Genomic DNA, 23,626 nt, shown 5'->3' on the forward strand with positions numbered 1-23,626 from the left:
TGCCACCGGTCTTGAGGGGGATTTCAGGGATCGTATTGGCTCCGTCACTGCCTGCGGTGGAGCGGACCAGACACCCGGGACAACCGCGTTGCTGTATCCGGCCTCAGTCTCTGCCCCGCTCTGCAGTCATCCTCGGTCGGAACAAGGAGACCTCTTTCACCAGGATTCCGAGCTCGGAATCAGCCCAGATTCTCAGGTCATGTTGGTTTAGGGTTCCGATGAGTGAACTCTCCGTAATTTAAGAACTGGATCCAGGTAGCAGCCCTCTGTGGACGGTAAGGGTGTAGCTGCCTGGAGGAGGACTGAATCACGCCGCCATTCCTCCCGACGTCCAAGCCACGCCCCCATGATTGGAAATTATAACAGGCTAATAGGAAATTAACTTTAGTTGATTTTTTTTAGGGTGTAGTATGCATGAGGTGTGTTTAATATGAATGGGGTCATTATTTTTTGTCGGAGAGAGGATTTTATGTGATGTGGGAAGAGTTTGTTAATTTTGGAAATTCAATAATGGAGACAAATTATGAACATGTTATGACCAAAACAGAAATATGCTGTCTGAAAATATATGTTGTGTTCATAAATATGCTTTGATAATATCAGTTGACTTGAACTTTTAAATATATTCATGATAAGAAGTGGTATCAAATGACTGCATAGCAAACTTAGATTGTCTTTTGGGGAGGTGGATTTTGTCTTTTTTGTCTTTGTTTTCCTGTTCCGCTCCCTTTATTGGTTTTCAGTGGGCCTCTAAATTGATTCACGACAGAGCGAGGTAGCTGCAGACACAATGGCGCCACCTTCTGGCACGAGAGAAGCTGCTATGTAAAATTCCTGATCCAGTTTGGAACCTAGGGCAAATTTAAAAAGTGAGGAGTCTGTGGATAAAATTATCTCTCAAAAACGAAGTCTTACGCATTGCAATGGCATGCATCCCAACAATTCGAGAGAAACTGCAAGGAGAGAGGGTGTTTAAAAGGCACACTATTAAGCAAAAAGTACATTGCCGTGAACGCTGTAAATAAGGTGAAGGGTTCCCTTAGATTCTTATTAGATTCACTGGGCTTTGATTCGCCAAAAAAATAGCCTACAGTTATTTAGTTTACTGTATCAGTTCTCACGGGACAACACTAGAGATTAGGCAATAAAGAAAAACAGGAACAATGCAAAAACATTAGGAATTCAGTACCTAGTGCTTAAAAATAATATATAAATGTGCAGGCACTCAATATCCCACAGTAACCTGTTCACTAGCGAGAAGTGCCCGTATTCCCGTTTTAACTATGCTATACTACTGTTGAGAAATATTGGCAGACTCTCTTGTAAAAATAAATAATTCATGTGGTCAGTCCACATTTATTACCTGCCCATATAAAGCACTGACCATGCCACCTCAAGATACACATTTCCATTCAGCAATTAGACAAATTAAATCATCAATCTGACGGAGTGGCATTCATTACCATAGCTGGCATGTTAACCCAATCGCTGATTTTTCAGTTTCCCCTATGGCTTTAAGGTGAAAATATTCAACCCGGGAACGTAGTACAACGCAAAATATTTATCCCAAAAAATCCACTGTATGTGATAGCATACAAACATAAAATTCAAGCATCACATGTGGGCTATCAGTCTCATGAAATGTAACCAAATGCACTTAGGAAGCGTGTTTAACGCACAATCCAATGAGCAAACCAGAACATTGTGATATCTTCACCAACTCGGAAAAAGATGACGCATTCACGGCGGCATTACATCAGGGTGTCAACACGTAAGAACAAAGAATTAAATACGTTAATAATATCCTAAAATATTAATATGGTCAACAGAGCAGATAGATATAGGCGCCCCGCCGACTAAATGGGTCAGGCAACCCTTCATCGGGGAACGTGTAGCAACTCGGCACCGCCCTCCAATCGGTGCAAGTTCACTGTTGTTACGGGATTACAGTGTGCTTGGCATGACAATGAAAAGGCAGCGCCATCTCGCATTGTTATGCAACTGGCTGTCTGGAACGGTGGCTTGCAGGCGTCCTTCCTTCAGCAAGTGCCAAGTGCATGTTTAATCAATGCTACATCACGCTCGCGCGTGCAGCCAGCGCCGCCGTCCCCGTGCCCCTCGGATGAGACTGGGTGATATGCTATGCCAAGCCCAGATTTCCGGGGACGGTGAATGCAGGTGTGGGGCGCTCCCAGGACTGGCGTCACGGCTCAGCCTCGTGCACGCATTCCTCAGCGTCTGGGGCTCTATCGCGGAGCGCGTGAAGTACAGTTACGAGGCGTCGCGAGTCGCATCTATGGGCGGCTGACAAGAAACCGAGCACGGAGGCACGTCGGGAGGGACTGTCGAGACGCATCCACTCGTAGGCAGCAAACATTTCAGAGTGCAACCTTTGGTCTCCATTGTTTCCGAGACCCGCCAACAAGGGACGTGCACTGCTGTTTCATTCAAAACATTCACCGCGAGCGAGTCGGGAACCAAATATCTGTGAGGACGGGCCACTTTTAATGCCGGAGATCGATACCCTAGAGCATCATCCTTCACTCGCGCTGCCTAAATGGATTTTTGATGTATTGGGCTTTTTTTGTGAAGTATTTGGTAACCCAGGACAACCTGGTGCTTCAAAGACAAAGGACACGGGTCTTCTGTGTACGTTTGCTTTTCTCCCGCGCTCGGTGGAAATAGCAGCACTCCATGAAGAGAAAGGGCTGCTTCACCACAGTGTTGGGGACTCGGAAGCATGCCGGATGCTATTTTATCCCTCATGCACTGTAGTAGGGTAAGGAACGTTCGCCTTTTCTGCGCGCCCACAGCAGCGATGCTAGCAAAAGGAAGGGGGGGGGGGCAACACTGCCATGTAGCGTGCGTCGCTTGGATTCGATGCAACCCTCTGTGGTAGAGATGCATTTGACATCTTTTCTTTGATTTATGCAAGTGAAGATAGTTGCTCCTCGCAGCGCGTTTATGTCGCAGCAACGAGAAAAGTACAGGTCTTATACGAGAAAACAAATGGGTTTTGGTGCATCTCAGTCCCAGATCAGGGATTCTGCGGGCACTATAGCCGGGTTTATAAACACCCGTGTTTACTAGTAAACTATCACAGCATAGCGGGCAAACGATGTTCACTGAAGTAACAGGTTTACACAAATGATACTCACTGGACACACAATACAACTGTATTTCATAGGAATGAGGAAGGACCACCCCTTTATAAAATCATGAAGCTGATTAGAAAGTGAACGAATGTCAATTCATATTCAGAAGCTGCGTATTTTGCAACAGCTTGAAGTGCGAGCAAGCAGAAGCCATTAAGGCTAAAATGAACGCTGAGCTTCTCGAGGTGCACATGCGATGGCGTCTGACTGTATTCTGGTTATGCTAGCATTCTATACTTCATGGAAACATGCGCCTACTAATCCATGCATGTCGATAATCCACTTATTTATACACCTTTATGGAGGAGAAATGCAGGGTATGCAATACTAGCGTGTTTCTAATTTCATGCTCCTGCTTTAATCAACACATGTCTAATTAGAACACGCTCTGCAGGACAACAAGACTCTGCTCTTCAAGCGGTAGGATAAGGGTCATGGGGAACACGACACAAACAATTCAAACATCGAGATTGCATGGTGAGAACTAGCTATATGCAGACTATATATATATATATATATATAAAATCTCTTCCCTGATCGCCCGGTTTCACTCGGCAAGAAAAGAGCATATATATATATATATATATATATATGTATATATATATATATATATATATATATATATATATATATATATATATATATATATATATATATATATATATATGTATATATATATATATATATATATATATATATATATATATATATATATATATATATATATATATATATATACACATGTATATATATATATAAGCAACACTGAAATAAAGGAAGTATTTCAGGTTATGTATGTAATGCTGTGATATGCATTGAGAATACTAAAACGGGTGATGGATACATTCCTGTATTGAGATACAAAGAGGAGTGCTTGCACGGTTAATTTATTCATTTCCCCCTCCCTCATTCTTCCAGACAGCTGCCAGAACTCTGCTGAAGGTATTTTTTGGAAACATGGTTACCTCCGCAATCACAGTAGCAGAAGAAGTGAGAAGACGGGAGGAGAAGGACGAGAGAGAGGAGTCTATCTTGGCGCTGTTGGGTATCATTGGAACGGTGCTGAACCTGTGTGTGATTGTCTTCGTATATGTTTACACCACGCTCTGACGGCATTCCAACCCCCGCACTGGTCATCCACAGGGAACAACAGCTCTCCACAAAACGAACTCGGACCAGCATGGCCTCCGAAGGGACAGTGCCAGGGGATGGAGCCTCAAACACATTCCTGAGACAAGTGCCTAGTGAAGGGCGCTTTATCAATGGCTGAAAAGGAGATTTGCCGTTTTAAGAAAGACAGCGCCAGATTAAAGGCGGACAGTGGGAATATGTATCTATTCGAGCTCAACAATGGAAATGCAAAGGCTATTGTACTACTGCCAATGAATATGCAAGGGACCAATAACATTAAATATAAACAACCGGCATTCTAAGACAATGTAAAATATGTTTTCTTAAGGAATATAGATCCTATATATTAATATATTTTATGTATCGCCAATCTCCATTTAACAATTGATGCTTTCTACTGTTGCAAGTATATGCTGAAATTAAGACAATGTAATCAATTTTTTTAACAGTTTTTTTAAGTACCTTCATATCCTAAGATGTAGTGGTGATCCTTTCATGAAATGTGTATATTACTGCCAACCATTTCATAAATGGCTTACGTAGCATCATTATATATTTCACCTAGTGAGTATAAGCTACCCTATAGCCTTCCACAAGAAACCAAGCGCAGGATCAGTCTCAGTATCAAGTCCAGGTTGAGGAGGTCGATCGTTGACCAGTCACAGAAGCAACAGAAACAGTGTACAAGAATTACCCAACACCTCCAGGGCATTCCTCCAGTCTTTGCATCACACATTCGAGGCTCTGCGATGACCATTAGAAGGACAGTTTGGTTCTCAAGCAAACACTGTTTCACAGAACGGTTCAACTTGCAGGAAGAAAAAACACTGTGCTAGATAGACAGCAGGGAGTCCTCAAAAATGTAATTCTTCACCCATCTTTGACACCTTCATGGATCAAATCAAATCAGGAAATCGTGACGCAACATGCGCAGGCAAAATTACAATAATAATGGCAGCAATACCTTTCCAACAGCGCCTCAGTGTGCTGTCTAATAACGTTTGTTATACAGCCATGATTTTAGTCACCAATGTAATGCGCTTTTCAAAGCGTTTTACAATATATTCCTTTAAATGTGTAGAAAGAAATAAAATGCGGAGTCCTACATTTGTGGGCTTGCATCAAGAAGGTAATCAAGCAACCCTCAGCCCAGCCATTGCTAAACCTAAGCATTCACATAATCAAGAAAAAAGCAAATACAATAAAAATGGAAAAGTAATTAATTACTCGACTTGGTAGACAAACCGCACTCCTGCTGGCCGTCATTCTTAGGCAGACATTCAACACTTGTATGGTAGATGGATGGGAGCCGGCACTTGGAGATACAGGTTGCTACTAAAATTTACTGGGGGTTTAGCTTAGGATAAAGGCCAATAATAAACTCAGCCATGCTTAGTCTTCAATACAGTGACAAAATACATTAAAGTCACCACCATAACCCACCTACAGGTTCTCCAGCCACACCCGCAAATAAAGCACAACAGTAAAATAACACTGAGATTCGTCAATAATTGAGGCTTCTTAATCTCAAACTGACAAATCTGAGTAATTGGAAGACTTTCATTTTTGGAAATCGGGGGCACTATATGGGTAAGCGGACAAAGAAATGGAAAGAGTAGGCAAGAATGCACCAGGACATAGTGAATTGTGACAACAACCAATTGATTTATATAGGTTTCCAAAAATGCTACAACATTCAAAAGGAGGCATAAGCTTACTGTTTTGAAATCCACCACTAACATAGCATCTCTGACTAATGCAAATCTGAATACCACAGGCCATCAAGCCCTTGTCCACTTGAACAAATCAAACAGTATCCAACTTACCTTGACGTTGAACTTTAGCAAATATATCGATATCACAATGTCAGCCATTTAAAAATATTCAATGCGTGTTACAAAACAAAATAAACAAGCTATTAGAAGAGTATACTAGTTTTAGTAGCTCAAAAGATCAACAGTTTACCTAAATTAGAATAAACTTGAAGGGGGGGTTGACAAGCCTAGGTGCATATTTTACAGCTCTGTGCAATGTGGAGAACTCTTACATTTTGTACCTGAACACACAAATCTAGGACACCATAACTAAAGGCATTTGTGAACACAATTAGCTCAGTTTGGAAACCAAAAGGTGAACTTTAGAAAACACAATTACTTCAGAAGGGACATGGGTACAGGGAATTAAGAAACATCAGTAACTAGGGGGCCAAAAGGGCATGGAACAGTTTACAAGTAGGGGTGTAGCTTGGTCAATAAGATTGGGGGGTCTACTTCAGAGTCACGCTGGCATACAATTTTAAAATACGTTATGCTACAAGCAGGGCACATGACGGGCTTGCGTGGTAGTTGAAAAGGAGAGGAATGCGGATTGTTAGGAGCACTAAGTGAGAGAGACACAACATTTTGGAAAATAATCAAACATTTTTGAGGACTTTCAAAACAGAGCGGAAGAGCGAGCGTGCGCCTTTTGTCTGTATGTAAAATATTCCTGGTGAAATCCGACAGACACCACACCATCCCAGACTGAAAGCATCTGTCCTTTATTAGAAAATGTATTTATTAGGGGGGTGTAACTCCCCTAAGACCCCCCCAAACAAAAAAAGCCACGCTCCTGTCTACAAGAGACGGAAACGAAGGTGTGTAGGAGCCCTTCACCAGACAGGCTTCACAAAGGCTATATAAAGTCGTGGAGCCTCTCGTTTGATTCTGGGAAGGATGGGATGATACAATCCCTCACCTGTTCCACCAAACTAGCTGTAGGCGGTGCTGTCGCTAACATTGTAAATGGAGATTGCGAACATGACAACGAGTGATGAGAGAACCAACCAAGAAACAGTACCTTACATTCCTTCTTTAAGTGACAAAACCGACTTGCCTATCGTAATCAATAAAAGCAGTAGCCACGTTTGCTCACGGTAATTTGTACATGAAAAACGAACAGAAACATTAAACATTTTTAAAAATGATTTTGTTTTCAGCGCAATATTTTGTGTTTATTGATGGCGAGTTGCAGGAATTAATCAGTTGTTATGCGCGAGATGGTACAGGGCCAAGTAGACTTAACAATTTGTACAATTCAATCACAAACATAAAAACACGCAGACAATCGTGTATGCTTCTCATTTGTCTCACTTGTTCTCATGTAACTACAAAAGAACAGCACAACAGTCTTTCGCGATTAACGTCAAATCAATTCTTTTTTTTTTTAGTTTAGCTCAGAATATGGTCAATTCAAACATAATATCCCAACCCATTAAGATTACAGTATATTACAATAGTTCTACAATCGTTATATGAATACCAAGCGTTTTAAGCTATGGAATACACTACGATTTGTAAACCAGGTGATGCGTAACAGAACCGCCTCCACGGTAAATCTGGTATGAACACTTATGGCTCCTACTAATACTACAACACCCCTAGAAACAAAGTGAAGGCTAATGTTTTGTTGAAGCTGAGCGTTTCAACGTCTGCAGTCTCATTGATCACCATTTCCACGTAGATCTGTTTATGTTAAAGGCAGCAACCAACACAGGCCATGAGGAGGGAGGGTGTGTTCCTGTGGTCCATGTTCTTCATAAAAGCAGGGTGCGCACACCATGACGTTCATTCCACAGGACCATCAAACATGCCCCTCCCAATTTCTGTATCATCTGGAGTCTACGTCTCTTAAGTTTGCTATAACCTTATTACCTGGACACACCGATGTAACTTTAATACAAGATCAGTGCCCATCTGACACAACACAGTCAAAAATCAGACTCTGTTTACCACTGAAGCATTTCACATTTAGAATAACTATAGCTGACAAAGTTTTCTGTTAAAGCACAAAAGCACCATTAAACAAGAGGGACATATATTTCTTCAGAACGCATATTTGTCCATCCCAGCCCCAGGTGATCTTCAAATTAATGGTATCAATGAAATCATTTCAAGCAGCTGGATTCCAGGTCGAAACACCAACATTGCAGTACGGTCTCTCTTTCAAACAATTTAAATAAAAGACCATCGAAAGCTAGTACCACTGAAGGTAATATCAATGGTTTTAGATTCAGATATTCTAGGTTTGTTCATTTATAACTTGCTTCTAAGAGCAAAAATGTTCTCCACTTTCAAACAACACTTCATATAAGGATCCTAGGGCTTAACGTTGGCAACTTAAAGTACAACGTACACAAACACTATATTGCCACTAGGAACTACCAATCACAGGAGAGAACAAACAAAATAACTAACAGACCTTCAAGGTTTTCTAGAACTGAGCATTTACTATACATTTCCGGCCGATCTGATAATATTTGGTTGTCTATCAAGACTGTACCTGTGGAGGGCCCCTTCATAGTGCGTTATGCCTCTCATTTGATTTGTTGCCCACACTTCTCTGTACTGCAAAGGCAAACCTTTGCTCGTGGGTGTGGTGTGTCAGCTTGTGACCTGTGCCGCAGACAGCAAGGGAAAACGTGGCCAGAAAATATGACAATTTTAACACAGGGTTTAAGTGGAAATAAGGCGTTGTTTTGACAGTAAACAAACTGTCACCCAATGAACATACCTGCAAAGGAAAGGATCAATATGCTCAGCTGAAAGCTACCTCCAGTGCAAGTAAGGGACAGGGCAAGATAAGGATTACAAAAAAACAAGTTCGACTTTCCGTTTAGATATCAACATAGAATTATCTGAAGTAGCACAGACAATCAATTTTTGGCACAGTTTACACAGTTGTTAAGAAACCCACATCAGTCAGCATGAGAATCATTTGTTAGGGGGTGGGAGGTTATTACTAACCCTGGGCGTTGGCTGCGTAGTAGAGCTACGCGTAGTGCACTTCGCATTACGCACGCTACACGAACTGCATACTGCGGTAGGGAAATGCTGTTTGCACTGATTGCAGAGCCCCAGATGCTTGTCCGCACTGTGCAATCACTGCTAATGGCATCTTGCACAGTGCAAGCAGTCGTATTGTGCCGCTCATGTACGTTTGTACTAGAGCGGCAGTTTTCTCAACGCGAACTGGTAGTTTCTCATCGCGAGCAGTCGCGAGCATACACGACCACTCGCAATAAGAAACCTGACCTCCCCGCGTTGAGAATCTCGCAGGGAGGTTTATTTTCCACGCTTGCGATCGGCAACTTGATGTTGCTGATCGCAAATGAGGAAAGAGTCTCGCCGGGATTTTGATCGCGGGCGCCAACTTGACGTTGAGGACCGCGAGCAAGCAAAAAATGCCCGCTATGCGTTTTTGCACTGTGCTACGTGCAATTTCCATAGTGCGTAGTAGCGCAAACTACGCACGCTCCACGAGCGTAGCGTAGTACTAAGCCCAGGGTTAGTTATGACTATTTTTGATTAAAAAGCCCCCACGTATATATGATGAAGACTTGTAAAGCGCATGAATACCCTCATTGCTATTGCTACAGCAATAGCAATAGCAATGAAAAGCAGAAAATCTATGAATTACACTGAATTAAAACAACCACATATTCTCACACACTTCCAAACAAGTCGATGGAGAACTCTCTTGTCCTAAAAATGTTATCAAAATGCCGGCTGGGGCTGCTGGCTTTCTGTTGACACCAAAAGTGGTTCCTCGTGACGTCATCTGAGCCATATAGTGCCCTCCCCTGTGCAACAAGGTCAGTTTCTTACCCCAGGCTTCGAAAGGAGTGATTAACTGACATTGACTGAGTCGTGCAGTACCAAAAACGTAAAGTGGAATCTTATTAACGTTCCCTATAGCACACCCATCAAACGGGAGGTGGTGGGTAAGGCGAGGAATCTGCAGGTAGGTAAAATATCCACCAGAAAGTTTATTACCACAATTAAGTAACTTTTTCGTCTGATGGATATTTCTACCTACATACTCCTCACCTGTAGAACAGATTACAGAGCAATTCCGAGCCCACGCATGAGACCTGATGGATGGTTGGACAAGGAAATCCTGAAGAACATCCCTGGCGTAATGACTGTCCCTATGCACTTCAGGATCCAGACAGTAGTGTACTTCAGAATCCTGACAGTAGTGCTTGGAAAACGAGAACAGAGATGCCCATGTCACCGCCTTGCAGATCTCTATGATAGGAACTCCTCTAGCAAGGGCAGAAGTTTTGGATTTGGCCCTGGTGGAATGGCCCCAAGTCCATCTGAAGGGACTTTCTTGGTCAAGGCATAACAGGTTTTGATGCACAGAATCGTCCATCTTGAGGGGGTTCTGTTCTGTACAGCCTTTACCATCATAACAATGCAGAAACCGACTAAGAGCATGTCATCCAGTCGTATCTCTTTGGTATGGTCTAGAGGTCAGTTGACCCCTCGCATAAGATCCAACCGATGCAGCGGCTCCTCAAGCTTCTTGTGGTTGGGGATAGAACGCTGAGAACATCAATCAGCCACCAAGGCATTGAGAGATCTCCACTGGCTCCTAGTACAATGCTGAGTGAGAAGATGTGGCTTTACGGCTAAAGCGGTCGACCTCGAAGCTGGGGAACCACGTTCGAGTCTCTGCAGGGATGCTCAATATCTTGCGATTCTGGGCAAATCATTTAATCTCCCCGTGCCTGTAGGAAGGTGGATATCTGACTATGGTTGCCCCCAACTTTTTGCCTGGTGTTTTGCTGGTTTTTCGACTTAGTTGACCTGGGACCCTGCTATTCAGGACCCCAGGCCCACTGCTCTCTCTGTAAAATGGATTACATGTACCTTAGGTGCATATCTAATTGGTACTGGGCCACCTTATCAGTCCCTGTACAGCATACCTTAGGTATATAGGGCATAGGTGTACCCAGAGCCTACCAGGGGCTGCAGCATGTATTATGCCACCCCTGGCTGGCCATCCAAATCTGACACAACTGGCTGCACGACAGATGGGGCAAGGTGGTGTAATCACCCTTTGCTTTAGATATAGCATTCCTATATCTAACCCTAAAATGGACACATATTCTCCTATCAGTCACTCCTATGGCAGGCCTTATCAATCCTGAAGGCAGAGTGCTTGGAATTATGTGAGATGGTGCTCTGGCACGAGCTGAGCCCGTTTGCAGCTTGCGGAACCAAGTCCTAATAGCTGTTCCATGATAACGCTATACCATATACTCTTAAGTGCATTATGAACCTCGCGGTCAAATGCTAACTTTGGTATAACATTATCAAAACATGTCGAGTAAGGTGTCATACGAATTGGAATACTACCCCCTCGCCAATTGTGGCGACGGGGGTAGCATTCCACCCTTCTAGAGGGGCACGACATGTATGTAACTGTGAACCCGGGTTAAAGTTAACTCGAGCCTCAGCATCACAAAATGAATGCTGCCACCACAGACACAAGTCTGACCTCCTGCTGCTGGGAGTCCTTCCAGCGAGGGAGGCTCGGACAAAGGGTTTCCTGCCTTGGGAGGTGCTAGCACCACCCCAGACAGGATTTTGTGTATTAGGTAGGCCAGGGCTGAAAGGAATGAGACATGCCTGGGGCACACAAGGTGTCCTGTGCATACACCGGTCAGAACCAGTTCCTGGGGCACTCCAGCCCCAGAGCTGGCGCAAGACCGGACAAAGGAAAGGGGGTGTAACCACCCCCCTTCCTGGTCCCACCCAGAGGAGGGACCTAGTCGTAGTGCAGCCCCCTTTAGCTGAATAAAGGTAGGAGCTGGTCCCATTCCAAATTAGATTATCCTGAACAACTTCACAAGAAGAAACTCTGGACCTCGACGTTCTGCTCCACAGAAGACAGAAGGAATCTCCCTTGTGGGCAAGGAGTGTCCACCCTGCATCTGCAGGTACCATCAGCGTACCGCGACTTCCCTTTGTCGTCTTCCTGCAAGGATCCAGACTTCAGAGCCCGACGAGACCCGGATTCCCAGACCTCTCCGACCTCAACCCACATCTGCAGCAGAGCTGAGACCCGTGGTTGCGACGAGACACGTGGGACCGGCAATCTTGAAAGAAGCAGCACTTCGCTCCAGCACGACTCCTGAGGAATCCTCATCCAAGTGCTCTGGGGACTGAGAAGCCCCGACCCCGAGCAGCTCCTGCACCGAAGATCAGCCCTCCAGCATCCACGAGATCTGCGTGGGGCCCTTCTGCCTGTTTGCTGCTCGACGCGTTGTCTGGTCACTTGCCGGCTGGCTAGTGACCTCCTAGACGACGAACACCGACAACTTTGCTGCTGGTCTGGTTGCTCCAGACTGGCCCTTGCTTCCTTCCAAAAGAGGAGCACCCCGGACCCTCCTGGTCCACTCCAGACGCTGTTTCCACTCACCGCGTGGGTTGCCTTTGCCAAGGCCTGTTGAACCCGAATCCGGAGACGACACCGCCGACAGCGAGAGCCTGCGTGGGACAGCTCGTGCCTCCATCCTGGTCGAAGACACCACCTGGTCCACGTGGCTGCAGAGACAAGCGTCCACCTCCACCTGATCGCGACGACGACATCTGGTTTCACTCCTGGTTCCACTCCAGTCACTGGCTAGTGACTTTGAACATTTTCCCCTCTGCTTTCAGGTTCTCCTCTTCACCAATCCACCCTTGGATTGCACCGGACATCTTCCTTCTGGTCGCCTGCAGCATCTTTCTTCAAGGCTCCATAGACTTCGACGCCGAAACCCAACACGACTTCGCACCTATGCACCCGCAGCCTGTGGGTGAGGTAACACGAGCATTTCGGTGCTCAAGGGTAGCTTGACTCTCCTAGTGTCCAGTTCCGTTGTCGTTTCAGTCCTATCTAGTCAGGAACGTCCGTACTCACCTTTTCTTTAAACTGTACTGTCCATAGACGTTTGGACGCATCTCGCGTGTGAGTTCACACTCTGCACACGCGCTCCGTTGGCCTCCTATTAGCTACCTCAAGTTAGTATAGCGTGGTCCCAGCGATCCTACAACCTCTGGACGGCTCCATTCCTTTAATTGACTTTCACATTCCACTTACTTAGTATATGGTTTGTCATGCCCCTAGGGTACCATTGTAAATCATGCAACTTAAACGTATTTTTCCTAAGAGTTTGTCATGTGCTTAGCCCTCTGACCTCATAAAGAGTTCAGAGGTGCATGTTAGTTAATACATAACTGTTTATTTTCATAACAACCTGTGTGGTATCCTTTTCATTTGGTATTCAAAGGTTATATGTGGTAAAACAGCTGGCTTCACATGCCATAAAGAGTTTAGCCTAAAGACTGCTTTTGTCCACGCTACTAGGATAGCTGGTCTATAAGGTTGACTTACAACCAATCACCATAAGGGTTGTTTGGACTGATACAAGGTGATCACTAGAACTAGTGAACATCATATATCAGGCCAACTTCTCACAGTGCCCAACAAAAATGAATGTGTCCATCTGTATTACAACTGGTGCTCATGTAAAGCGCTCTGATACTTTCAGGTCAAGTTCGCGCTATATAAAAACCCAGGGAAAAAAAAGACTCTTTACATTATACAAAGGGCAATTAATATAATTGTAAATATATATAGCTTCCCATATTTGCAAAGGAGAGTCCTCAGATGGTCTTCAGCTCACCTACTTAAGATTCCCAGGATTCGTAGATCTTGCTGGGGTGGCCGTTCTACTTTCTTCCTGGCATCTAGAGTCTGGAACACTTTACCACTAAAGCACAAGTTACTACTTGTGTAACGATATATCTGTAAGAGACATTAGTTAGTGATAGATTCCTTACCTTAGAATATCCCCAGGCGTCAGACTGGATCCGGAAACTTTTGCGTAGCAGTACCCTTGCGCGTCGGTAGGCGTCATCTGCGGCTCCGCGTCCGTCGTCGGTGTAGGAGAGTGGGGTCTACAATCCTATGGTCACCCCCGATTTTTGCTTTTTGCTTCACTGGTTTACGACTTTCCCTGGCTGTGGGCCTGCTAATCAGACCCACAGCCCAGCTGTTCTCTCTCTAAATTGACGCACATGTACCTTAGGTGCATTTGCCAATTGGTACTGGGCCACCTTATCAGTCCCTGTACAGCATAGGTGTACCCAGGGCCTACAGCATGTATTATGCCACCCCTGGCTGGCCACCCAAATCTGACACAACTGGCTGCACGACAGCTGGGGCAAGGTGGTGTAATCACCCTTTGCTTTAGATATAGTATTCCTATATCTAAACCTAAAATGGACACATGTATTCCTATCAGTCACTCCTATGGCAGGCCTTATCAATCCTGAAGGCAGAGTGCTTGGAATTATGTGAGATGGTGCTCTGGCATGAGCTGAGCCCGTTTGCAGCTTGCGGAACCAAGTCCTATAGCTGTTCCATGATAACGCGTACCATATACTCTTAAGTGCATTATAATCCTCGCGGTTATTTGCTAACTTTGGTATCGCATTATCAAAACATGTCGAGTAAGGTGTCATACGAATTGGAATACTAACCCCTCGCCAATTCTGGCGACGGGGTTAGCATTCCACCCTTCTAGAGGGACACGACATGTATGTAACTGTGAACCCCGGTTAAAGATAACTCGAGCCTCAGCATCACAAAATGGATGCTGCCACCACAGACACAAGTCTGACCTCCTGCTGCTGGGAGTCCTTCCAGCGAGGAGAGCTCGGACAAAGGGTTTCCTGTCAGGGGCGGTGCTAGCACCATCCCAGACAGGATTTTGTGTATCCCAGGTAGGCAGGGCTGAGAGGAAGGTGACTGCAAGTGGCACCCCGGTGCTCACTGTGCATATGCCGGCTCAAACCAGTTCCAGGGGCACCCCAACCCCTGAGCTGGGGAGAGACCGGACAAAAGAGAGGGGTGTAACCACCCCCCTCCTGGTCCCACCCATGGGCAGGACCTAGTCGCGTGCCAGCCCCTTTTCTTAGGATAAAGGTAGGAGCGGGCCCCCTTCCCAAATTAGATAATCTTGAATCTTGAACTACTTTCCACGAAAGGAACTCTTGACGTTCTCTGAAGACTCTCCCTTGTGGCTAAGGAGTAGCCACCCTGCACCCGCAGGCACCACCTAAGCATTTGCGGTTTGCTGCACGTCCTTCCTCCGGATCAAGACTGACCAGCTCGACTAGACCCGGATTCCCTGCCATCTCTGACTTCTACCTGCATCATCAGCCCAGCTGAGATTCGTGGGTGTGACGAGACCCGAGGGACCGGCCATCTTCAAAACCTGCACAACGTTTAACCAGCACGACCGCCGAGGGATCCTCGAGTGAGTGCACTGGGGTTTGAGAAGCCCCAACCCAGAGCAGCTCCAGCACCGAAGTCCAGCCCCCCAGCATCCACGAGATCTGCGTGGGGCCCTTCTGCTCTTTGCTGCTTGCCACGTTGTCCGGTCACTTGCCCGTTGACTAGTGGCCCTCCTGACGACGTACCACGACGTTTTCACCACTGGTCTGGTTGCTCCAGACTGGCCCTTGCTCCCTTCCAAAAGAGGAGCACCCCGGACCCTCCTGGTCCACTCCAGACGCCATTTTGACTCCACCGCGTGGGCTTGCCTTTGCCAAGGCTTGTTAATCCAATCCTGGTTCCAGCATCGCCGACAGCAGACACCATCGTGGGACAGCTCGCACCTCCAGCCTGGTCGCCGACAACGCCTCCTGGCCCGTGTGACTGCAGAGTCCAGCGTCGCCCACTCACCTGATCGCGGTGACCTCATCCGGTGCCATCCTGGTGCCCACACAATCACTGGCTAGTGATTAAGAACTGAGTCCCCTCTGCTTTCAGGTCGTCTCCATCACCGATCCAGCCTTGGATCACACCGAACATCTTCACTGGTCGCCTGCCAGCAACTTCTTCTTTCAGGCTCCATAGACTACAACGAGGATTCCCGACGTCTTTTGAACCCTATGCAGCCGCAGCCCCTGGGCTAGGTAACCCGAGCATTTCGGTGCTCCAGCGCAGGTTCACTATCCAAGTGTCCAGATCCTTTTTCGTTTTTAGTCTACCTAGTCGGATTCGTCCAAAAACAATAACTTTAGAATTGCTAGCATCCATAGACTTTGTCCAGCATCCCGCGTGAGAGTGCACACTCTGCACCCGAGTTCCCTAGGCCTCCTGCTCCTAACCTTAGAGTTCAGTAGTGTAGTCCTAGCGGTCCTGAAGCCTCTGGATCGTGTTACTCACCTGCTAGCATTTTGCATTCCATTTTTAGAGTATATGGTTTTTCGTGCCCCTCGGGCATTTGTGTAAATTGTGCAACATGTAGTATTTTCGTAAGAGTTTTGTATTGTGCTTAGCTCCCTGACTCATAAAGAGTTCAGGGTAGACTTGTTATTAATAAATATCCTTTATTTTTATAACAACTTGTGTGGTGTCCTTTCACTTGGTGTTCAAGGGGTATATGTGATGGTAAAACAGCTGGCTTAACACGCCCTCTAGAGTTTAGCCTAAAGACTGCTTTTGTCCACGCTACTAGGATAGCTGGTCTATAAGGTTGACTTACAACCAATCATCAATAAGGGTCGTTTGGAATGATACACAGTGATCACTAGAATAGTGAGCACTATATATCAGGCCAACTTCTCACAGTCGGCCTCGTGGGCGCCGTGATTACGTCGTCGGAGTACTTAGACGCCGCCTCCGCGTGCTGACGTCAGTTCTTAGACACAGCTTTTCCGCGCCAGAAACGCAGAGCTATGCTAAAAACCAACACTGGTGCCTTGAAACTAGGGCCCTGAAAGGGGATGACCTCAACCCTAGATATCGGTTCACAGAGCGGGGAGGATGGGTGGGTCAGTAAGGAATCTATCACTAACTAATGTCTCTTACAGATATATTGTTACACAAGTAGTAACTTGTGCATCTAAAAGAGACACGTTAGTGATAGATTCCTTACCTTAGAATAGATACCCCAGCAATACCAACCCCGGTGGTGGGTCTGCGAACCAATAATCACACCAGAAAGTCCTGGAGGACGGAGCGGCCAAAGAAGCCATCCTTTCGGACTTGACTGTCCAGGCAATAGTGTCTTGCAAACGTGGGCCGCGAGGCCCACGTAGCCGCCTGGCAAATGTCCTGCAAGGGCACACCTTGGCCCAAGGCAGTTGTAGTCGCTGTGGCGCGAGTGGAATGAGCCCTCAGCCCAACAGGGGGTACCTTCTTAGCCAAGGAGTAACACGCCTGGATACACAAGATGATCCACTGCGAGATGGTCCACTTGTGCACCGCTTTCCCTTCTTAGCGCCCACGTAACCAACAAACAGTTGGTCATCCACCCAGAACTGGCGTGTGCAGTCCACATAGATCGAGAGCGCACGTTTTGGGTCCAGACGGTGGAGCTTCTCTTCCTCTCTCGAGGGATGCGGAGGCGGAAAGAAGGTGGGCAAGGTGATGGATTGCCCAATGTGGAAGGCTGTGACTACTTTGGGTAGGAAAGAAGGCCTTTTCCACAACACAACCTTGTCCGGATGGACTGAAAGGAAAGGAGGTTTACAGGATAGAGCCCGGAGCTCACTCACTCTCCTGGCAGAGGTGATGGCTACCAGGAAGGCAGTCTTCAAAGAAAGAAGGCGAAGAGGACAGTTGTGAAGTGGCTCAAAGGGAGCGCACATCAGAAAAGTAAGAACCAAGTTCAAGTCCCACTGTGGCATCACAAAGGGAACAGGAGGGAACGTATGTGTGATGCCTTTCAGGAATCTATTAACGATAGGGGACTTGAACAAAGAAGGTTGATCAGGCAGCCTCAAAAAGGCAGAAAGAGCAGAAAGGTAGCCCTTGATAGTGCCCAGAGCAGAGCCCTGCTGGGCAAGAGAAAGAAGAAAGAGAAGAACCTCAGAAAGAGGGGCATTGAGGGGATCCACAGCCTTTGCTGTGCATCATGACACAAATCTGTTCCACCTGCAGGCGTATACCGACTTTGTGGAGGGACGCCTGGCTGCCAGAATGATGTTACAGACTTCAGGAGGCAAGTCAAATGGCCTCAACTGTCGCAGCTCAATCTCCAAGCATGGAGGTGGAGACTGGACTGGTTCGGGTGGAGGACCGTCCCCTGCTGCTGCGACAGAAGGTCCTCCTGAAGAGGCAGACGAACCGGGGGATCGACTGACATACTGAGTAGCTCGCGATACCAGTACCTTCGTGCCCAGTCCGGAGCCACAAGGATGACTTGTGCCCGGTCACGCCTGATCTTCTTCAGCACTCTGGGCAGAAGTGGTATAGGCGGAAAGGCGTACAACAGACCGCAACTCCACTCGGGACGAAAAGCGTCTCCGAGCGAGTGCCGCCTTGAAAATTCCAACGCGCAGAACTGATGACATTGCGCGTTCTCTTCGGTGGCGAATAGATCTAACCAAGGCTCTCCCCACAGCAGAAAGAGACCTTGCGCCACTTCCGAGTTCAGACGCCATTCGTGATCCATCATGCACCGGCGGCTGAGTTCGTCCGCCCTGGCGTTCAGAGAACCTGCCAGGTGTTGAACCACCAGAGTCACACCCTGATGTTCTAGCCATTGCCAGAGGCGCAGAGCCTCCTGGCAGAGGGTCCACAACCCCACCCCGCCCTGTTTGTTTCAGTACCACATGGCGGTGGTGTTGTCCGTGAACACCTGCACTACACTCCCTCGGACAGAGGGGAGGAATGCCTTCAGTGCTAGACGAATCGCCCGCAGCTCCAAAAGGTTGATATGGAGCCGGGACTCCGCCGGAGACCAGAGGCCTCTGATCTCCGCCTCTCCCATGTGGCCTCCCCAGCCCTGGAGGACGCGTCCATCACAACTACGTGCTCCGGTTGGGGAAGGGAGAGGGATCTGCCGCTGACCCAATTGCGGTCCGTGAGCCACCACTGCAGCTGTCTCGCAGTGCCCTCCGAGATCAGGACATGGTCGGACAGGTTGCCCTGATGCTGGGCTGACAAACTTCAGGTCCCACTGCAGAGCCCGCATCCGCCAACGGGCGTGATGCACCAGAAGGATGCAGGAAGCCATCAGCCCCAGAAGCTGCAGTGTCAACCTTACCGAAACCCGGGATAAAGTCTGAAAGATTGGAATCAGAGCCTGTATATCCCGAACCCGCTGTTCGGGTGGGAAAACCCGAAACTGCGCCGAGTCGAGAACCGCTCCGATGTAAAGGAGCTTCTGAGAGGGACACAGGTGTGACTTCGGCACATTGATGGAGAACCCCAGCTGGTGCAAGAGGTCTGCCGTCGTCTGGAGGTGGCTGACGACTGTCTGGGGCGAGCCCGCCTTCAACAACCAGTCGTCTAGGTAGGGGAAGACTGAAACCCCTAACCTGCGCAGATGAGCTGCGACCACCGCCATCACCTTCGTGAACACCCGTGGGGCGCTGGTAAGGCCGAAGGGGAGCACGGTAAACTGAAAGAGCTTGTGGCCTACCGTGAACCGCAGGTAACGCCGGTGGGCCGGCAGGACGGGGATGTGGAAATAAGCGTCCTGCAAGTCCAACGCTACCATCCAGTCTCCTGGGTCAAGGCAGCTAAGACCTGAGCCAGAGTCAGCATTTTGAACTTCTCCTTCCGGAGGAAGCCGTTGACGTTCCGTAGGTCCAAGATAGGGCGTAGGCCCCATTTGCCCTTCTTGGGTATCAGAAAGTAATGAGAGTAGCAACCACGTCCTACTTCTGGCACAGGAACGCGCTCGATGGCCTCCTTGGCCAAGAGGGCCGAAACTTTCTCCTGCAGAAGCTGCAAGTGATCCCCCGATACGCGGTGGTGTTGCGGTGGCATGGCTTGAGGGGTCGTCTCGAAGGGGAGGGAGTAGCCCCTCCGGACGATCTGCAGCACCCACCTGTCCGAAGTGACAGTGCACCAGTGAGAGTGGTGATGGCGAACCCTGCCCCCCACTGGCATCACATGGGCCGAGAAGCACGTACTAGGATGGTTTAGAAGCGGATGCTGCGGGGGAAGGTGTGGACTGGCCTCGCCGTTGTCCCCGACCGCCTACACGGCGATTTCCACGGCCGCCACCGCGCTGGATGTTAGTCTGCGGCGTGCGGCTGGCGGCACGTGTGGGGGTGCCCCTTCCTTGGCCACGAAAGGAGCAAAAGGCACCCGTATGCTGGCGCGGGGCCGAGAGGCCCAAGGACTTGGCCGTAGCCCTGGAGTCCTTAAAGCGCTCAAGCGCGTGGTCTGCCTTGTCGCCAAAAAGGCGACGGACATCAAACGGCATGTCCATCAGAGTGTTCTGGACATCTGCCGAAAAGTCACCGTCGTTGCCATCGCTCTACCTAGTGAGTCAGTGGTATCCAGCCCACACCGGATGGAATATTTGGCTGCATCCCGACCATCCACAAGGGCTTGGCCGAGTTTGGCCCGTACCTCCAACGGGCACTCCGGCAGCACTTCCGCAACCGTCTCCCACAGAAAGTGGGTGTAGCAGCCCAAGAGGCATGCGGTGTTGGAAGACCGCAGTCCCAGACTAAGGGAGGAGAAGATCTTTTTTCCGTACTGCTTGTACCTCTTGGATTCCGTGTCTGGCGGAGCCGATGGGAATGCGGTCTGAGAATTGGAGGCCTGGATGACCAGACTCTCGGGGGTGGGGTGGGTGGACAGGAAACATGGGTCGCCCGGGGCCGGGCGATGGCGTCTGGCCACGTTCCCATCTACGGGGGAACCAGTAGTGGGCCTGGACCAAGTGCCGAAAGAACGTCGGTCAAGGCCTCATTAAAGGGCAGTAGAGGCTCGGACGATCTTGACTGCGGTTTAAGGACCTCAGTGAGGAGGTTAGTCCTCACGGCCGCGACGGGGAGCTCAAGGCCCAAGGCCTTGGCAGCCCTGATCAACACCACACTGTAGGTTGTCCCCTCCTCCAAAGCCACGGTAGGAGGGGAGACAAAACCAGTGTCTGGAGAGGTGTCCAGGCCACTGGCCTCCCCAAGGTCTCCTGCCCAGTCCATATTAGACTGACACTCCTTGGTCAGAGGGTCCTCAGACCCCTCCAAATCCTCCTCTTCACCCATCTCCTGAGATTTAGGGTCGTAATTGAATGAGGTCGGTTCATAGAAGTGGAAATCTCCAAACGGCGTCGGGTACGGCGCCGATAGGCGGCGTCAGGTACGGCGCCGATAGGCGCCGTCGGAACCGAAACAAAGGAGGTATCGGGGAAGGCGCCGCCCGAGGACGGACACCAGACAGACCGACGCCGGGGGGGTCGTAAGGTCCACCGGTGACGATCCAGAGCCCGAGGAAGGCCCAGCGGCGGCCTGCGGCGCCGGCGGCCTCGGTGCTGCTGTTCCCTGCAGCGCCGGGCCAGAGGGCACCGGCGGTGTCGGGATCGTGGGGCCCTGTGGCACCGGGCCCGAAGGCGCCGGCGGCGTTGGGGCCGAAGCACCCAACGGCGTCGGGGTCGAAGCCCCCGACCCACTAGGGCCCCCAGACAGGTTCGCTGGGCCCGGAGGCGCCGCGGAACCCGTCGGAGGAGAAAGGGAACTCATGGCCATGAGGAAACGCTTAATCTCCTCCGGCGTCGCGTTTAGCCCAGGGACCGGAGGGTATGGGGCCGGACGCGACGCCCGCGACTCCCGAGGAGCCGCGTGGGCGGTGTCACCCGAAACCCTGGCCGCTTCGCGCGAGCGTCGGAGGGAGTCAGAAGAGCGATGATGCCTCTTCGACTTCTTGTGTTTCTAACCTGACGACTTGGACCCGGAGGAGTGGTGCCGACTCCCGGAGCTGTGACGGCTCCGTCCCCGCGACCTGTCCCTCGACCTCCCGTGGGACGGGGACCTCACGCGGCACGGGGCCGACTGCCGGAGTTTGAGCGGCCTGCGGGACCTCTCCCGCCTGGCTTTCCTCGAAAGGGCCCGACAGTCGGGGCAGGCCTCGTCGTCATGGTCGACGTCCAAACACGTCAGGCACAGGCGGTGGGGGTCCGTGACCGATATGGTGCGGTCGCACTCGTCGCAATGCTTGAAGCCGGGCATCCCTACGGCACCGTTGAAGTCGTGAAGACTTCGAAAAGGATCAAAATGATCACCAAAAAGTTAGTCAAAATTTGACTTGGGTAACTGCTCTTTCCAGATCTGCGCTGGCTGGCGCGGGAAAAAGAAGAACTGACGTCAGCACGCGGAGGCGGCGTTTAAGTACTCCGACGGCGTCATCACGGCGCCCACGACGGACGCGGAGCCGCAGACGACGCCTACCGACGCGCAAGGGTACTGCTACGCAAAAGTTTCCGGATCCAGTCTGACACCTGGGGATATTCTAAGGTAAGGAATCTATCACTAACGTGTCTCTTTCAGATAAGGCGAGCAACAACTTTGTTGTAATGTAGCAGATATGTGCCAGTGTGGGATTACCGGGGGAACCCCCTCAGTGTTTGGAGGACAAGTTGGCAGCCACAAATGAGTACACCTGAATGGGGCCAGTTACTACAAGAGGGGAAGCTCTGTAATTGGGAGGACCTACAAGAAATGGACTGGGGGATCCACCTCTAAATTTCAGACCTACCAGCTAAAAAGTTGGGCTCGGTCCTTGGGAGAAGAAAACAGTAGCACCAATGTGCTGGGAGAACATTTGGTGGAAGGGCCCCTGCGGAGGAAAGAAGTGCCACCATGGTACTGACTGATATTGGATATTATGGATGGAGACTTTGAGCTACCAGAGGCCGTGTGGGGAGTACTTGCAAAGGCCAATGTTAAAAAACCTATGGCAAGTATCAATGTTGGATATTATGGATGGAGACTTCGACCTACCAGAGGCGCTGTGTGGAGTACTTGCAAAGGCCAATGTTAAAAGGCCTAGGGCAAGTATCAATGTGCACACTTTATAGCACAATAAAACAGCCTTTTTGATAAAGATCATCTTTTCTCCCTTCACAAAGCATTTATGTCACAAAGAAGAACTGCTTAACTGAGAGGGACAGGCTTGGTATCCTGCTAAAAGAATGAGCTGCAAGAAGCAGATAACATCGACATGTTTATGGCATGCTCGGGTATCCTGCATTTTTGGGTAGAGGTTAGTAAGATCCTGAGTGGCTTGTGTCGAGTCAACATCAAGATAAGCCTTGAGATGACTGTCTTTGGGTGTATGCCAGTGACCGGGGAACGCAATAAGTATCACCAAAAGTTGCTGTTCTACCTCATTCTTCTGGGGCAAAGAGAAATTTTCTGGCACCTAAGTCAAGCCCTACCGAAGATGAATGGTTGAGAGCTGAAATGTATTTCTGTAAAATGTACACAAGCACTACTTGTGTATGAAGAGCAGCGATATGGGCACCACTGATAACTTTGACAGGGGTTGGGGAGACAGGCTGTAAAAATTAATAGGAATAATGATTTACCACAGAAGAAATTATTTTTTTCCGTACTTCTGTCATATGATTACAGTCGACTTGGATCTTGATCGTGGTTACTCAGCTGGGTAAAATCAGATCCATAAGAGTCCTAACTTTCTTCCCCAGCTGGGCAGCTTTATTACTCTCCAAATATGAGACAGAAGGGCAGCAAAAAATAGGAGGTCTAAGG

At 48.7% G+C, this 23,626-nt stretch overlaps 2 protein-coding genes across 7 annotated transcripts in view; one reads left to right on the forward strand and one right to left on the reverse strand.

Moving 5' to 3' along the window:
* The window catches only part of BIRC6 (baculoviral IAP repeat containing 6), a 2,386,688-nt gene that overhangs the window by 373,904 nt on the left and 1,989,158 nt on the right, over positions 1-23,626 (reverse strand). The gene's annotated exons all lie outside the window — the stretch shown is intronic.
* LOC147708146 (protein TUNAR-like) lies at positions 505-7,237 on the forward strand. The gene is made up of 2 exons (XM_086926896.1): positions 505-2,779; positions 4,074-7,237. The coding sequence occupies exons 1-2, from the start codon at positions 2,741-2,743 to the stop codon at positions 4,263-4,265; spliced, it is 231 nt and encodes a 76-aa protein (XP_086783022.1). The 5' UTR covers positions 505-2,740; the 3' UTR covers positions 4,266-7,237.

The sequence above is a fragment of the Lissotriton vulgaris genome, chromosome 6 (assembly GCF_964263255.1).
Source record: "Lissotriton vulgaris chromosome 6, aLisVul1.2, whole genome shotgun sequence".
Taxonomy (NCBI): Eukaryota; Metazoa; Chordata; class Amphibia; order Caudata; family Salamandridae; genus Lissotriton; species Lissotriton vulgaris.